General features: G+C 63.0%; 2 protein-coding genes across 10 annotated transcripts; one reads left to right on the top strand and one right to left on the bottom strand.

Annotated features, from left to right (window-relative positions):
* Window positions 1-408: 408 nt before the first annotated feature.
* Window positions 409-4,056, bottom strand: LOC142819701 (uncharacterized). 3 transcript variants are annotated; one of them, XM_075908247.1, is made up of 3 exons: window positions 3,918-4,056; window positions 3,140-3,228; window positions 409-2,751 (listed from the first exon to the last, which is right to left on the bottom strand). In XM_075908247.1, the coding sequence occupies exons 2-3, from the start codon at window positions 3,203-3,205 to the stop codon at window positions 721-723; spliced, it is 2,097 nt and encodes a 698-aa protein (XP_075764362.1). In that variant the 5' UTR covers window positions 3,206-3,228; window positions 3,918-4,056; the 3' UTR covers window positions 409-720. The 3 variants fall into 3 exon arrangements, with proteins under 3 accessions (XP_075764362.1, XP_075764361.1, XP_075764360.1); XM_075908246.1 differs by having other exon boundaries at window positions 3,140-3,287; window positions 3,918-4,045; XM_075908245.1 differs by lacking the exon at window positions 3,918-4,056 and adding an exon at window positions 3,651-3,784.
* Window positions 3,862-13,797, top strand: SMG9 (SMG9 nonsense mediated mRNA decay factor). Of its 7 annotated transcripts, none has more exons than XM_075908248.1 (15): window positions 3,862-4,000; window positions 5,572-5,736; window positions 5,827-5,901; window positions 6,706-6,949; window positions 7,069-7,131; window positions 7,263-7,360; window positions 7,629-7,741; window positions 7,991-8,102; window positions 8,582-8,677; window positions 8,917-9,002; window positions 9,316-9,422; window positions 9,714-9,821; window positions 10,289-10,414; window positions 11,009-11,153; window positions 12,858-13,797. In XM_075908248.1, the coding sequence occupies exons 2-15, from the start codon at window positions 5,581-5,583 to the stop codon at window positions 12,934-12,936; spliced, it is 1,608 nt and encodes a 535-aa protein (XP_075764363.1). In that variant the 5' UTR covers window positions 3,862-4,000; window positions 5,572-5,580; the 3' UTR covers window positions 12,937-13,797. The 7 variants fall into 7 exon arrangements, with proteins under 7 accessions (XP_075764363.1, XP_075764366.1, XP_075764368.1 ...); XM_075908251.1 differs by lacking the exon at window positions 3,862-4,000 and adding an exon at window positions 4,036-4,111; XM_075908253.1 differs by lacking the exon at window positions 3,862-4,000 and adding an exon at window positions 4,054-4,114.
* Window positions 13,798-16,864: the final 3,067 nt, after the last annotated feature.

Genomic DNA, 16,864 nt, shown 5'->3' with positions numbered 1-16,864 from the left:
ATAAATGGCCCCTGCAGCCCTTCCCCCATCAGTCACCCCCAAAACCTTCCACCTACCCCTCAGACACATTGTTAGCTCCCTCCCCCAGTGTCCTGCTGCCTATTGTGCAGCCCTCCCCCCCTTCACCTACATCTGGCCCAGCCCCGCCACAAGCCCCCCCTTCCCGCTCTGAATGCCCTGTGGCTTCCCCCAGCCCTAGACAATCTCCCGGACACGGGGCCCGCTCCTTGCTTGGCAGAGCTTGACCTGGCCCCTCAGAAGGGAGGATGGCGCGTGTGTGCGGAGATGGCAGGTGGGGGCACACTGACCCCCCCTCACAATTTCAGCACTGCCTGGGGAAGCCCCCACCCCATCACCAACACCCTCAGGCCAGGTCCCAGGAGGGGGGGAGAAGAGGCGACAACGGCCGCTTGTTAGCTCTTTAATTAGGAACAATCTAATTACAAGAATCAGGTAGCTCGAGTCCTCCAGACCCCGTGTGAGGGCCAGTGCCCACTGGAGTGGACGGGCCCTGTGCCCCATTCTCTGTCTGTCCTGAGCCAGCACCCCCTGGAGGGCACTGGCCCTGTGCCCCATTCTCTGCCTGCCCTGAGCCAATCAGCCCCTGTCCCGGGGACAGATGGGAGCCGCTGCTCCCTGGAGGAGACAGGCCCCGGGCCCTGTTCCCCCACCCCTGAGCCCATCAGCCCCTTAGCAGGGAGAGACCTCACATGGTCCCCCTCAGGCCGGGGAAAGGAAGCTGGCCAGGCTGTAGACACCCAGGCCAGGTGGCTGGTTCCGGATGCGGTGCCAGAGGTACCGGGGCAGACGCTGGAATCCTGCCCCGCAGGGGCAGCGGAAGCAGGGGGCACCAGGGTGCCGCCTGCCATGCCGGCCCAGTGCCCGGCGCCCCCTCAGGGCCTCCCCGCAGGCGGCGCACAGGAAGGCCGCAGCCTCCAGCTGCCAGAGATGGTGTCGCAGGATGTGGAGGAGGCCACGGAAGGGCCGGCCGCAGCCACACAGTCGGCGCCCGGGCCCCCGGCGGTGGGAGCGCAGCTGGGCTGCCCGGCCGTAGCGCACCCCGCAGTCAGGGCACCGGAAGTGCCGGTGCCAGCTGGCACCCAAGGAGAGCTCCGTCCCCGCCGTGCCAGGCTGGCCAGCCACTACCTCCTCCCAGCTGCTGATGTCTGGCTCCAGCTCCACCACGATGTAATCATCCTCGGCCTCCGCCTCCAAGCCGCTGCCCGGCGCGTACTCCAGCTCCAGCACCTGGGACAGCTCGCCAGGGTGGGCAGGCATGAGGTGGAGGAGCACGGGGGCCCGCGGAGACGGGGGCGGCTTGGCCAGGCCTGGGGGGCGACACTGTTGGTTGAGCGGCGGGAGGTAGCCCGTGAGCTGGAAAGCCGTGGGCTGAACGTCTCCAGCCTCGTCAGGAAGCTCTCCTGCCATCTGGCTGCCCCACGGGACAAGCCCTTGGGAGTCGGGGAGCAACGGGACCAGGCGGAAGGTCACCGCATCCAGCGCTGTGCTAAGGCCGGGCTCGGCTTCCAGGAACAGCGAGGGTGGGACCTCGTCTGCCCGCAAGGGTGTAGGGTGGAGGGGACTCACGCCAACTTGGCTTTCCAAGATGGCCGCCGGCTCCTCCGCTCCCATCACCACGGTCCGGAAAGAATGGAGAGAGTTAGCGCCCAGTAGGCTAGCCAAGATGGCTGCCTCCTCCTTGAGGTGTACCGGTGGAGTCCCGGCAGCCAAGCTAGCCAAGATGGCTGCCTCCTCCTCAGCGGTGATGACCAGCGTCCTGAGAGAGCTCTCGCCAACCTGGCCATCCAAGATGGCTGCCTGAAGAGTGTTTGCACCAAGCTGACCGTCCAAGATGGCCGCCTGAAGTGTGCTCCCGCCAACCTGGCCATTCAGGGGCTGTGGAGGGCTCATGCCAACCTTGCTGTCCAAGATGGCATCCTGCCCCTCATCCTCCACGGTCACTGGCTGAACAGGACTCGTGCCAACTGGCCTGGATAGACCGAACTCCCGGCCCAGAGTTGGTTTACGCCGCCGGGTCCCTTTTGGCCGTTCCATGGTCCGTCCCTTGCTTGCTCTCTGGGTCTTGGGCACTGTGGGCATCTGCCGCCCCTTTGACTGTCCCACATGCCTCCAAGAGCGGGCTCTGTCCTGCTGTTTCCTAAGGCTGGGCACACCCTCCCGACTGCCTCGTGGGCAGGGGACGCCCCCAGAACCCTCCTGGCTCTCCCCAACTCCTGGCGGCTCGTACACATAGGAGGTGAGGGAGCAAGGCCGGGCCCCCAGTCTCCGCTGCACCCAGATGCCTGCCTGTGCCAGCTTGAGGTGCCACCTGACATGTCTGGTGAAGCGGGGCTGGTGGGAGAACCTCTTTCCACACTCCGGGCAGCGCTGCTTCCTCCGGGTTAGAGAGCGGGGTGGGGCTGGTGGGGGCCGGCGGGCCAGCTCCTGCGCATGCTCCTGGCTGTGCTGGAGATAGTGCCACTCCTCCACGAAGACCTGGCAGCACTCCTGGCACTGGTAGGCCCCAAACACTTGGGTCCCTGGGGAAGAAGCAGCAGGCCCCGGACGGAAGGGGACGATGATGTTCTCGAGAGGCAAGGATTTGGTGGCGAAGGGGGGTGCCAGCCGGTGCGGTGCCAGGGGCCGCGGTGGGCGCAAAGGGGGCAGGAAAGTGGGGGCGCCGGCTTCCCCGTCGTCATCGCTGCTGGAAGCTTCCAGGCCTTCCCACGAGAGGCAGTTCTTAGCGTTCTCCTGGGGGGCAGGAAAGGGGGGTTAGTGAGGGAGAGAAGCCACACTGGGGAATCCGGTGAGTGGGGAATCAGTAGAGGAATCCCTCCTCCCTGTGACTGCGACCCCCAGCCCTGCTCCGGCGCGCTGGAATCCCCCAACCCTGCCCCACACCAGGTTCTCTATGGAGTTTGCTCCAGTTGAACAGCGGAGGAAGGACCTGGGTCCAGTCCAAAACCACCCGCACTCGCTAACGTGATGCTCCTGCCCCTCTAGCCTGACGCAGCCGCCCCCTTCCTCTCCAGAGGCTGCTGCATCTCTGGGCTGGGCCGGGAGCTCCTGTCCAAGCAGCCGCTGCGCCCCACCCCAGAGGTGGCTGCACCCACCCGCCCAGCGCAGCGCCGGGACCTACCAGCCGCAGCGGCAGCTCCTCCGCGGCCCCGTCTTCGGTCACTTCGATCTCGGCCCCCAGCTCCATGGCGGGGGGGGCTCCGTGCAGGCCTGGGAGGGAAGCAGGAAACTCCCTGGGGGGGGCAGCTCGCACCCCCCGCAGGGCCCCACTGGGCGGGGGGGCAGGGTCGGATCAGCACGTGCTGGAGTCCTGCCCCCCCCCCGCTCTAACCACTAGGCCCCAGCCCCGCCCGCGCGCAGGAAATGGGGGCAGCCCCGGGGGGGGGGGGCGGGAGGATCCCGGGGCCGCTCCCCCCCCCGCGCAGCGGGAGCCCCCGGCCCGGACCCAGGCGGGGGGGGGGGGTCACGGCCCCCCCTCCACAGCCGCGAGCTCCACGCGCCCCTCCCCCACCCCGCGCAGCGCTGGGCGCGGAGGGAAACTGAGTCAGCGGGAGCAGCGCCTGACCACGCGAACAGGCTCCGCCCCCTGCCTGGACCCGCCCCTCCCGCCGCCGCTCGGTGCGCATGCGCACTGGGTGTTCCCCGGCGACAGCCGAGTTCTGGCGGGAGGCCACGCCCCTGAGCCGGGATCTCGGCGGCCCAGGCCGGAGCAGTGCGCATGTGCGGCAGCCGTGCGTGCGCCTGAGAGGTCGCCATTTTTGGCCACGCCCCCCTCGCGCGCAGGCGCGCTCGGAAAACAACGGTGGCCGAGCGGGTTCGTTCCCAGCCGGCGCCCGGATGCTCTGATCGCGCCGCGCGCCGGCCTCCCCCGGCAGCTCGTCCCGGCCGCGCCACGGTACCTCAGCGCCAGTGAACCGCCCGGTATCCCTCCGCCGTTACCGGGGAGACAGCTCCGGCCTCTGCTCTCAGCTGCAGCGCCCAGGTATCGCTCCGCGGGGCGGGGTAAATAGCGCCGGGGCCGCGTTACACTCCTCAGATCCCTCCGAGGGGCGGGCGGCTGGGACGAGTTACCCTGCCGGGTATCCGTCCGCAGGTAGTGAGTTGGCGCCTCCTTTTACCTATTACCCCGCGGCCGGACCTGTGGTCCTGGCGCCTCTTCACGCAGCGTGTGACCTTCCGCGGGGCATGGAGTCCCCACAGCTTCATAACCGGGGCGGAATCCCTCCACCGGATCTATTTTATATAGCGCCCGGTATCCCTCCGCGGGCTTTATAGCTCTGGGTGGACGCCTCACCCCTCTGGTCTGTATCCTTCCGCAGGCCACATGGCCCCCTAGGGGCTGCCTCTCGCTCTGTATCCTCCACAGCCCCTGGAGCCCTGGCGAGTCCCGGCACAGGCGGTCCGGCGCCCCGGGGTGACCCCTCGCAGCCCCCGTATCCCTCCGCGGGCCGTATCGCCCCGGGGTGACCGCCCCTCCCCCGCGCCCCTTCTGCAGGTGGGGGCACTTGCCCCCGTATTGGCCCCTCTGCGCGGGGTGAGGAGTCGGCAGGGCTGTGAAGGGTGTCACCCCTCAGTCGTGTGGAGGGATACGGGGCGGGGGGCGTGAGGCGTCCCCATGGGGCTGCAGGGCCCGCGGAGGGATACGGGGCGGGGGGCGTGAGGCTGCAGGGCCCGCGGAGGGATACGGGGCGCTCTGTGGCCTTGGTGCATCACCCCAATGGCGCCCCCTCCAACAGCCTCACGCCCCGTATCCATCCGCATCTTGAGAACACCCCAGCGCCTTCACTCTCATCTTAAATATTCCTCCGCTCCGGGGCAAAGTAGTCCCCCACGGAAGGGCCTGGCGGTGCGAACCCCAAAGCCAGCCCCGGCGCCGTGCGCTGGTTTGATCCTCCACTGAGCAGGGTGAACAGTCCCTAGTAATAAGCCCCGTCTTTCTTCTTCCCCCGCCAGGTCTCTGTTGCTTGCTGGTTGACTAACCCTGGCGCCCTTCCATGTGCCAAGTAAATAGGCCCCGGTGATGGTGTCTCTTGTGGGGGCAGCGACATTGCCCTGCTAAGTCCAGGGTTGTGAGTTCAGTCCTTGAGCAGGGCCATTTAGGGATGTGGGGCAAATCTCTCAGGGATGGTACTTGGCCCTGCCATGGGGGCAGGGGACTGGACTCAATGACCTCTCGAGGTCCCTTCCAGTCCTAGTATTCTATGGTTCTACGCTAGGGAAATAGTCCCTGGCAATCTCTGCAATATAGTCCTCTGCCTTTTTGGGGAAATAGTCCCCAGTGGCCTCCTTGGTTTGGTATCCCTTCACCACCCGTGGGAGGGAGTTCCATGGCTCTCTTTTGCAGTATCCCTCCGCCATGCCAAGGGATAGTTCTCTGGGCTAAATCCCTATGCTGGGGAAATAGTGCCAAGGTGTTGAGCGTCACCTCCCTCTGGTATCCCTCCACCACTTTGGGGAAGTAGTCCCTAGATGTTATTACATTCTCCCCTGCAATATTCCTCTGCTGTGGGGCTGGTGTTGATGTGACTCTCACCTTCTCCCTCCCCCCTGCAGGCGGTGGCCATGTCGGACTCTGGGCACAGCCAGCCCGGCCTGTACGGCCCCGACCGCCGGCGCCGATGGAACCGTGACAAGGAGCTGGGCCCCCCAGGCGGCCCCCAGAGCTTGTCTGGGCCGGGCCGGGAGCGCGACTATGGTCCCTGGGACCGCGAGCGCCGGGTGAGTAGTGGCGGAGGGGCCGCAGGGTGGGGTTGGGGCACTGCAGGGACCCCCCCCCTTTCTCACCCTTTCCCCCGATCTCTCCCTCAGGAGCCCTCAGAGGAGCCAGTCGGGTCCGTGATGCAGAAGACGCCCATCATCCTGGCCAAGCCGCCCGCGGAGAGGGTAAGTCCCATACACGGGGGAGGCTGCCCCCTAGGGCCTGACACTCCCCCCAGCAAGAGCAGTGCCAGCCCACAGGACTGGAGCGGCTCCATCCACAGGCAGCTCTGGTAGGGCTGTATCCCACCGCCTGGAGCTGCAGGAGTTACTCTGGCAGCAGCAGTAGGCTGTTAACCAGACCAGTCGCTTAGTGAGGGCGTCTCATCTCACTTTCCTGGGGTTGTCTACACTACCACCCTAGTTCGAACTAGGGTGGTTAATGTAGGCAACCGAAGTTGCAAATGAAGCCCGGGATTTGAATTTCCCGGGCTTCCTTTGCATCTTGCCGGGCGCCGCCATTTTTAAATCCCCGCTAGTTCGGACTCTGTGCCCGCGGCTACACGCGGCACGGAGTAGGTAGTTTGGATTAGGCTTCCTATTCCACGAGGTGTACCGGTAGTTCGGAATAGGAAGCCTAATCCGAACTACCTACTCCGTGCCGCGTGTAGCCGCGGGCACAGAGTCTGAACTAGCGGGGATTTAAAAATGACGGCGCCCAGCAAGATGCAAATGAAGCCCGGGAAATTCAAATCCTGGGCTTCATTTGCAACTTCGGTTGCCTACATTAACCACCCTAGTTTGAACTAGGGTGGTAGTGTAGACATACCCCAGGAGAGTCCAGCAAGAGGGAAGACTGGCCAAGAGCCATGGGTTCTGCCCCAGCTCTGGGAAGGGGTGAGGGGCTGGGAGGCAGGACTCCTGGATCCTGTTCCCAGCTTAAGGAGAGCGGGAGCAGGGACGTCCTTGCTAACCTCGTTCTCCGCACAGTCCAAGCTGGCCCCAGCCCCAGCTCCGGTGCCACCTGCCACTGCTCCTCCCCCCATGGAGAAGCCCATTGTGCTGATGAAGTCACGGGAGGAAGGCAAAGGCCCAGCAGGGGCGCCAGAGGGGACTGCCCAGCCTCCCACAGCTGCCGTGAAGGGGGAGAAGGAGGGGCAGCGTCCCACGCAACCCGTCTACCAGATCCAGAACCGAGGCATGGGCTCCGCCGCGGCCAGCAGCACTATGGACCGTGAGTGTGCTAGGAACAAGTGGGGATTGGGGGCAGGACAAGGGGTAGGAAGCTGTAGCCCCAGAGCGGTGCGATGGGAGAAGAGCCCTGGGTCCCTTTAACATGCATGTGGTTCCCAGTGCCAGCTACCGGATGGCAGCACCCCTCCCAGCTGAGCAGCTGGACCAGGCTCCTGGCAACTGGTGAGTGTGGAGGCTGGGGGTCAGGACTCCTGGGGCCTCTCCCCAGTGGTCTGGAGCCGCACGGGGCGGGGACACCACGTAGCCAGGCCGGGCGGTAGGTCTCTGAGCCCCGTCTCTTTGCCCCTCCCCAGCTGTGGTGGGCCAGGCGAAGCTGCTGGCGCCAGAGAAGATGAAGCACAGCATCAAGCTGGTGGACGATCAGATGAACTGGTGTGACAGTGCCATTGAGGTACCTGGCCCAGGGGTGCCCCCACCCCACATACAGACCCTTGGGTGCCCCTCTGCTCTTGGGAGCGAGGCCAGAGCAGAGCTGGCACCCCATTCCCTCTCCCTCCCCCCCCAGCCTGCCAGTCTCTGCCCGGGGCTGGGTGGGAGCCATCACCCCCTGGAGGGGACAGGCCCCTGCCCCATTCCCTGCCCCCTGTGCCGCGCTCCCTGCCCTTGCCCTGCTGGGTTCCCGGGGAGCTGGCTGCCACTGAGTGCTGTGTCCTCGGCAGTATCTGCTGGACCAGACAGACGTGCTTGTGGTCGGGGTGCTGGGATTGCAGGGCACCGGCAAATCCATGGTGATGTCTCTGCTGTCAGCCAACCAGCCTGAAGAGGATCAAAGGTGGGGGGTGCGAGGGGGCTCGCCCGGGGTCTGGTGTGCTGGGGTGGATGCTGAGTGGCCGGGGCAGGGGGAAAGCTGGGTTGTGGTGGATGGGAGGGGAGATGGGGGGCGGTGGCAAGCGTTTGGGGGGAAGTGCGGGCTGGGCAGGGGGGTGGTGGGATGTTGGGGGGTGTCAGGTAGGGGATGGGAGGCAAGAAGCAGGTTGAGGAAGCACAACCCCCCCCACTGAACCTTCTCCCCCCATCCCAGGGCCTACGTGTTCCGCACCCAGAGCCAGGAGATCAAGGAGCGTGGGGGGAACCAGACCAGCGGCATCGACTTCTTCATCACCCAGGAGCGCATCATCTTCCTCGACACCCAGGTCCCTGCCCTGCCCCGTCCCCAGGGGCCCCCGCCCTGCCACCCCGTTGGCAGCAATGGCATGGAGATCCCGGCACAGCAATGCCTTTGGCCACTAGGGGGCAGCACCTCACCACTCTGCCGTCTGCGGCTGGCTCTGCCAGAGCTGGGCCATGCCCGCTCAGCTCCTTACCTTGATGAGCTCAGCCCTCAGGACTGACGCCTTGTGCTTGGTGAGGCGCCCTGGGTCCGTAGCAGTATGGAGTCTATGTGACACGTGTCAACAGGGCGAGGGCTGGTGGTGGCAGAATGGGGATGGCTGGCTCCATGGCTCTGTAGCAGTGCGGGATCTCTGCGGGCAGAGAGTAGATCCCTCCTTCCCATTGGCCCATTCAGGGTTAGAGTGGGGTGTTTGTGTGTGTGTGTCCGTGTGAGCCCCTGGCACCGCTCAGGTCGGACGGACGGACGCTGTAACGCTTCCTGCCCCGTGTTCCCCTCCAGCCCATTCTCAGCCCTTCTATCCTGGACCATCTCATCAACAACGATCGGAAGCTGCCGCCCGAGTACAACCTGCCGCACACCTACGTGGAGATGCAGGTAGGCTGCCACCCACCGCTCCCGCCTGGCCCCTGGGCGCGGACTGACCGGCTCGCGGGGACACAGCGCCAGTTCCTCTTGGAGGCGCCAGCCTGGCCCTGGCTGGGGTTCAGGGGAAGGGTAATGGGATCCGGGTTGTTCCCTTTTGTGGGGAGGGCATTTGCATTGCTGGCTGGGTTCTGGGGGGGAACCTGGGTCCTGGGGGGGACCTCCTTTGACCACTGCTCCACTCCTCACAGTCCCTGCAGATCGCAGCCTTCCTCTTCACCGTCTGCCACGTGGTCATTGTGGTGCAGGACTGGTTCACTGACCTCAGCCTGTACAGGTGAGAGGGGCCCTCGCGGGCAGGGAGCGGGGCCCGGGGTCCTCCCCTCTGGGGCACCAGCTCCCATCCGGGCCCGGGGCTACCTGGCTCGGGGTGAGGGGCAAGGGGCCTTTCCTCTTCTGGGAGGGCCAGCTCCCATCTGGCCCCAGGCTGCAGGCACAGCTGGCCCCTTCTACCTCAGCAATTCATGTGTGACTCAAGTGTGCCAGGTCTCAGCCCTGTTCTCCATCCATCCCATGAGCACTAAATGGCCTTAGGGACCCGGCCCCCACCACACCCCCCACTAATTGCTGCTCCCCGTGTCCCCTGGCAGGTTCCTGCAGACGGCTGAGATGGTGAAACCCTCCACGCCCTCCCCCAGTCACGAGTCCAGTGGCTCCTCGGGCAACGATGAAGGCACAGAGTATTATCCCCATGTCGGTGAGCAGGCACGGCTCCTGCAGCACAGCGCCCCCTGTGCCAGACCTGCTGGGGGAGCCCCACCCCCAGTGCCAGCCTGGGCACCGGGCAGCCCTGCCAGGGAGAGCCCCACCCCCAGCACCAGCCAGGGCTGGCCTTGATGCCCAATCAGGGGAGGCCTCCAGCCTATCCCTGCAGCCAGTGTCCCCCAGCACTGCCTGGGTGATTTGGGGCCAAGTTACTCCCTCAGGTGTGGGTCTGTGCAGCTAAATTTTCTCCCCCCCCCCCCCCACCCCTCTCCCCCGGCCCCAGTTTTCCTGCAGAACAAGGCCAAGCGGGAGAACTTCTGTCCCCGGAACCTGAAGCAGATGCACGTGGTTATCGACAAAATCATGATGCACTCGCACCTGAAATACAAGGGTGAGCCGCTCCGCCTGGGTGGGGTGGGGCAATCGGGCCCGGACACCTGGGTTCCTGTGGGACTGCACCAGGCCACAGAGCTAATGGCCCAGCTCTTGCCAGGGAAAGTGCTGGGGGACTTGGAATGGCTGGTAGCGGGGGTGTGCTCACCCCAAAGTAATTCAGCACCCCCCAGTGCCATGCTGGGCATCGGGGAGAGCCCCCACCCTGCCCCCTAGCGCTGCCCAGCCGCCAGCTGGAAGGTGTGTCTGTCTCCACCCTGCCCCCTAGCGCTGCCCAGCCGCCAGCTGGAAGGTGTGTCTGTCTCCACCCTGCCCCCTAGCGCTGCCCAGCCGCCAGCTGGAAGGTGTGTCTGTCTCCACCCTGCCCCCTAGCGCTGCCCAGCCGCCAGCTGGAAGGTGTGTCTGTCTCCACCCTGCCCCCTAGCGCTGCCCAGCCGCCAGCTGGAAGGTGTGTCTGTCTCCTAGGCACTCTCTCCATGCTGGAGTGTAACATCTTCCCGGGCCTGCCCTACGACTACCTGGACACGGAGGTGAATCTCTTCCTGCTGCCCTTTGCCGACAGCGACGCAGACGACTCTTTCCCCAGATCAGGTCGGGCTCTGGGATCCCGCCCCGCAGGCCTCCTACCTCCCGTTCCTCTGCTCTGCCTTGTGTGGGTCACGTATGTCCCCCCCCCTGGGCTGGGGAGCAGGCGCCTACCGTCCCAGGGCATGGCCCCCTGCACTCCCCTCGTGTGGCCCCAAGAGCGGCACAATCCCCCATGCCCCCTGCTGTGTGGTACAGTTCCCCTGTCCTGTACCTCTTGCGACCCCAGTGCGCTACAGTCCCCCCGTCCTCCTCCCACATAGTACAGTCCCCCTGCCTCCCCCCCCTTGCGGCACCATCATAGTACAATCCCCCTGCATGACCCCCCGTGTGGTACAGTCTCCTTGTCTCCCACCCCTCATAGCCCCTGCGTGGTACAGTCCTGCCCTCCTCTATGCAGGCCCCCACTCAGTACAGTTCCCCTGCCCTCCCCGCAGGGCCCGCAATGTGGTACATTCCCCCTGCCCTCCTGTGATCCCCAGTGTGGTGCTGTCCATGCCGCCCCCCCCTTCCCTTGGCCCCGTTTGTGCTGTCCCGCGCCCTGCCCCCACCGTGGTCCTCGGGTCGGTGCTGTTCTCATTCCCCCCCTTGTGCCTGCAGCTCCTGGGGGTGGCCCCCTCTTCTCCCTGCTGCCTGGGTACAAGGGGCACCCCAGCTTCCAGTCGCTCATAGCCAAGCTGCGCAGCCAGATCATGTCCATGGCGCGGCCCCAGCTCTCCCACACCATCCTGACCGAGAAGAACTGGTGAGAGGGGCACAGCTGGGGGTGCTGGAGATAGTGGGGCAAAGGATTATGGGCCCCGCTCGCCAGCTGCGCTGTCCGGCGCTCAGCGCATGTGCAGATCGCCCAAACCCGGCTCTTCCGGGTTGTAATCTACTCGCCGCGGGCATTATTTGTTGAGCCCTGATTATGGGTACAGCTGAGGGATGTATAAAAAGGGGTGGGGTTGGGTTGGGGGCTCTACCCTGGCAGACACCACCAGTCCCAATGCCCCAGGCAGCACTAGGGGGCGCTGTTCCACAGGGAGTGGGGGAGAGGCTGGTCCCAGGCAGCACTAGGGGGCGCTGTTCCACAGGGAGTGGGGGAGAAGCTGGTCCCAGGCAGCACTAGGGGGCGCTGTTCCAAAAGGAGTGGGGGAGAGGCTGGTCCCAGGCAGCACTAGGGGGCGCTGTTCCACAGGGAGTGGGGGAGAAGCTGGCCCCAGGCAGCACTAGGGGGCGCTGTTCCACAGGGAGTGGGGGAGAAGCTGGCCCCAGGCAGCACTAGGGGGCGCTGTTCCACAGGGAGTGGGGGAGAAGCTGGCCCCAGGCAGCACTAGGGGGCGCTGTTCCACAGGGAGTGGGGGAGAGGCTGGTCCCAGGCAGCACTAGGGGGCGCTGTTCCACAGGGAGTGGGGGAGAAGCTGGCCCCAGGCAGCACTAGGGGGCGCTGTTCCACAGGGAGTGGGGGAGAAGCTGGCCCCAGGCAGCACTAGGGGGCGCTGTTCCACAGGGAGTGGGGGAGAAGCTGGCCCCAGGCAGCACTAGGGGGCGCTGTTCCACAGGGAGTGGGGGAGAAGCTGGCCCCAGGCAGCACTAGGAGGGGCTGTTCCACAGGGAGTGGGGGAGAGGCTGGTCCCAGGCAGCACTAGGAGGTGCTGTTCCACAGGGAGTGGGGGAGAGGCTGGTCCCAGGCAGCACTAGGAGGTGCTGTTCCACAGGGAGTGGGGGAGAAGCTGGCCCCAGGCAGCACTAGGAGGGGCTGTTCCACAGGGAGTGGGGGAGAGGCTGGTCCCAGGCAGCACTAGGAGGCGCTGTTCCACAGGGAGTGAGGGAGAGGCTGACCCCAGGCAGCACTAGGGGGCGCTGTTCCACAGGGAGGGGGGAGAGGCTGGTCCCAGGCAGCACTAGGGAGCGCTGTTCCACAGGGAGGGGGGAGAGGCTGGTCCCAGGCAGCACTAGGGGGCGCTGTTCCACAGGGAGGGGGGAGAGGCTGGCCCCAGGCAGCACTAGGGGGCGCTGTTCCACAGGGAGGGGGGAGAGGCTGGTCCCAGGCAGCACTAGGGGGCGCTGTTCCACAGGGAGGGGGGAGAGGCTGGTCCCAGGCAGCACTAGGAGGCGCTGTTCCACAGGGAGTGGGGGAGAGGCTGGTCCCAGGCAGCACTAGGGGGCGCTGTTCCACAGGGAGTGGGGGAGAGGCTGGTCCCAGGCAGCACTAGGGGGCGCTGTTCCACAGGGAGGGGGGAGAGGCTGGTCCCAGGCAGCACTAGGAGGCGCTGTTCCACAGGGAGGGGGGAGAGGCTGGTCCCAGGCAGCACTAGGGGGCGCTGTTCCACAGGGGGCGGGGTAGGGGCTGACCCCAGGCAGCACTAGGGGGTGTTGTGCTGCAGCAGGCTGCAGGAGGCGGGGGTCAGCAGGGGCGTTCTTCCCTGGCTGTCAGTGCTGACCCACAGGCTTTGTCCCCTGGCAGGTTCCACTATGCGGCCCGGATCTGGGATGGTGTGAAGAAATCCTCGGCACTCTCGGAGTACAGCCGCCTGCTGGCCTGAGCAACTGCTGCCTGAGGAGCTGCCATGCTGGGGGGCCAGATGGGGCCCCTGCTCTCTGCCTCCTGGGGCCGAAGGGGCCTGCCGGGCAGCCCGGGAGGAGCTGTTTGGTCACTGGCCTGAGGCAGGAGAGGCCAGGCCAGGCGGCAGACGTCCTTGCCATGCCACCGCTCTGCTCCTCGAGGGCAGCAAGGGCAGAGCCGCCCTGACCGCTCCCCCTGGCAGACGGGGAGCTGGGGGGAGCCCACGCTTCCCCCACCTTGGCTGGGGCTGAGAATGCGCCCACAGCCTGCAGGGCAAGATCAGGGAAAGACTGGGGAAGGGGGCACCACTGGGCAGAGTCACAGCCATGGGGCTGGGCCTTTCATCTCCTCTTCCCGTTTCCTTCCTTCCTCCTCCTCCTCCCTTCCCTTCTTCTCTCCCTCCTTCCCTCTGTTCCTGTCCCTTCCTCTCCCTCCCTCCCTCCCTCCCTCCCACCTCCTCCTCTCCCTTCCCTCTGTCCCCTCGCTTCCTCTCTCTCCCTCCCACCTCCTCCTCCTCCTCCCTTCCCTTCTCTCCCTCCCTCCCACCTCCTCCTTTCCCTTCCCTCTGTTCCTGTCCCTTCCTCTCTCTCCCTCCCACCTCCTTCTCTCCCTTCCTTTCATCTCTCCATCCCTCCCACCTTCGCATCTCATCCCCACCAGTCTTAAAGAAGAATCTTTTCCCTCCCCCATTAATTCCCCCTTTTTTACTCTTCCCAGAGTCTCTGCCACATGTGACTCTCTGATCCCATACTAGGGTCCCTCTACATTGACCGTGGTGTGTGTCTGTGAGGATCCCCTCCTTGTGCCCCCTCCCCTGCTAATAAAGAGGCCTTCAAGCGAGGCACTGAATTTGTGATGTTTTGTTAACACCCGAGATCATCCCCTGGCCCAGGTCCAGCCAGTGGGCCTGTCTGCCAGGTGTCGACCCACGCCACCTCAAGGCAATGGCTCTGTCTGCATGGGTAGCAGGTCAAGTGGGGGCTCAGGTTAGGCCAGGGGTGGGCGATACTTTTTTGCAGGGGGCCACTCCAAAATTTTGGATAGTGTCCAAGGACTGCACTTTTCTGTGGAGGGGGTGCAGGATGGAGGCTGCGTGCAGAACAGTGCACAGGGTAAGGGACTGGGGTGCAGGAGAGGTTGTGAGGTCTCAGAGGGTGTTTAGGTGGAGGAGGGGGTTGTGACCTGGGGCAGGGGTATGGGGTGCAGGGTCTGGGAGGGTGTTGGGGTGCAGAAGAGGATTCTGGCCTGTGGGAGGCGTGTAGGAGGGGGTGCAGGGTCTGGGAGGGAGTGGTGACCTGGGGCAGGGGGATGGGGCACAGGGTCTGGGAGGGTGTTGAGGTGCTGGGGAGGGGTGTAGGAGGGGGTGCAGGGTCTGGGAGGGAGTGGTGACCTGGGGTAGAGGGATGGGGGGCAGGGTCTTGGAGGGTGTTGGGGTGCAGGAGAGGATTCTGGCCTGGAGGAGGTGTATAGGAGGGGGTGCAGGGTCTGGGAGGGAGTGGTGACCTGGGGTAGGGGGATGGGGGGCAGGGTCTTGGAGGGTGTTGGGGTGCAGGAGAGGATTCTGGCCTGGAGGAGAACAACTGAGCGAAGCTTCCAGATCGCAGGCCCTGGTTCTCATGGGGGACTTTAATCACCCTGACATCTGTTGGGAAACCAATAGGCAGTACACAGGCAATCCAGGAAGTTTTTGGAGAATGTTGGGGATAACTTCTTGGTACAAGTGCTGAAGGATCCGACCAGGGGCCGTGCACAGCTTGACCTTCTCCTCACAAACAGGGAGGAACTAATAGGGGACGTAGAGGTGGGTGACAACCTGGGAAGCAGTGATCATGAGATGGTAGATTTCAGGATCCTGACCAAAGGAAGGAAAGAGAGTAGTAAAATACACACCTTGGACTTCAAAAAAGCAGATTTTGACTCCCTCAGAGATCTGATGGAAAGAATCCCCTGGGATGTTAACATGAAGGGGAAAGGAGTCCAGGACAGCTGGCAGTATTTTAAAGAAGCCTTATTGAAGGCACAGAAAGAAACCATCCCAACACGTAGCAAGAGAGGCAAACCTGGTAGGAGACCGGATTGGCTTACAGGGGAAATCCTTGGTGTACTTAAGCACAAAAAGGAAGCTTACAGAAAGTGGAAACTTGGACAAATGACTAGGGAGGAGCTTAAATGTATAGTTCGAGAATGCCGGGGGGTTATCAGGAAGGCGAAAGCGCAAATGGAGTTGCGACTGGCTAAGGATGTGAAGGATAACAAGAAAGGTTTCTACAGGCATGTCAACAAGAAGAAGGTGATCAGAGAGGGTGTGCAGTCCCTAATGGATGAAGGAGGTAACCTAGTGACAGAGGATGTGGGGAAAGCTGAAGTACTCAATGCTTTCTTTGCCTCTGTATTCACGGACAAGGTCGGCTCCTGGACTTCTGTGCTAAGCGACGCAAGATGGGAAGAAGATGGACAGCCCTTGGTGGGTAAAGAACAGGTTAGGAACTATTTAGAAAAACTAAACGTACACAAATCCATGGGTCCAGACTTAATGCACCCAAGGGTACTGAAGGAGTTGGCAAATGTCATTGAGGAGCCTTTGGCCATTATCTTTGAAAAGTCGTGGAGATCGGGCGAAATCCCGGATGATTGGAAAAAGGCAAATGTAGTGCCCATCTTCAAAAAAGGGAAGAAGGACGATCCAGGGAACTATAGGCCGGTCAGTCTTACCTCGGTTCCTGGAAAAATCATGGAAGGGATCATAAAGGAGTCCATTTTGAGACACTTGAATGAGAGGAAAGTGATCAGGAATAGTCAGCATGGATTCACAAAGGGCAAGTCGTGCTTGACCAATCTGATTAGCTTCTATGATGAGGTAACTGGCTCAGTGGACATGGGAAAGTCAGTGGATGTTATATACCTTGACTTTAGCAAGGCTTTTGATACGGTCTCCCACAATATTCTTGCCAGCAAGTTAAGGGAATGCGGATTGGATAAATGGACGGTAAGATGGATAGAAAGATGGCTAGAAGGCCGGGCCCAGCGGGTAGTGATCAACGGTTCGATGTCAGGATGGAGGTCGGTTTCTAGTGGAGTGCCCCAAGGTTCGGTTCTAGGACCGGTTTTGTTCAATATCTTTATTAATGACCTGGATGAGGGGATAGATTGCACCCTCAGCAAGTTTGCAGATGACACTAAGCTAGGGGGAGAGGTAGATACGCTTAAGGGCAGAGATAGGGTCCAGAGTGACTTGGACAAATTGGAGGATTGGGCCACTAGAAATCTCATGAGATTCAACAAAGACAAATGTAGAGTCCTGCACTTGGGACGGAAGAATCCCAAGCATAGTTACAGGCTGGGGACCAACCAGTTAAGTAGTAGTTCTGCAGAAAAGGACCTGGGGGTTACAGTGGATGAGAAGCTAGATATGAGTCAACAGTGTGCCCTTGTAGCCAAGAAGGCTAATGGCATATTAGGATGCATTAAGAGGAGCATTGCCAGCAGATCCAGAGATGTCATTATTCCCCTTTATTCGGCTTTGGTGAGGCCACATCTGGAGTACTGTGTCCAGTTCTGGGCCCCCCACTACAAAAAGGATGCGGACGCATTGGAGAGGGTCCAGCGGAGGGCAACCAAAATGATTAGGGGTCTGGAGCATATGACCTACGAGGAGAGGCTGAGGGACTTGGGTCTGTTTAGTCTGCAGAAGCGAAGAGTGAGGGGGGACTTGATAGCAGCCTTCAACTTCCTGAAGGGAGGTTCCAAAGAGGATGGAGAGAGGCTGTTCTCAGTAGTGACAGATGGCAGAACAAGGAGCAATGGTCTCAAGTTGTGGTGGGAGAGGTCCAGATTGGATATTAGGAAAAACTATTTTACTAGGAGGGTAGTGAAGCATTGGAATGGGTTACCTAGGGAAGTAGTGGAGT

Source organism: Pelodiscus sinensis, chromosome 24 (assembly GCF_049634645.1).
Source record: "Pelodiscus sinensis isolate JC-2024 chromosome 24, ASM4963464v1, whole genome shotgun sequence".
NCBI classification, from domain to species: domain Eukaryota; kingdom Metazoa; phylum Chordata; order Testudines; family Trionychidae; genus Pelodiscus; species Pelodiscus sinensis.
This window is presented reverse-complemented; position numbering and strand designations above follow the sequence as displayed.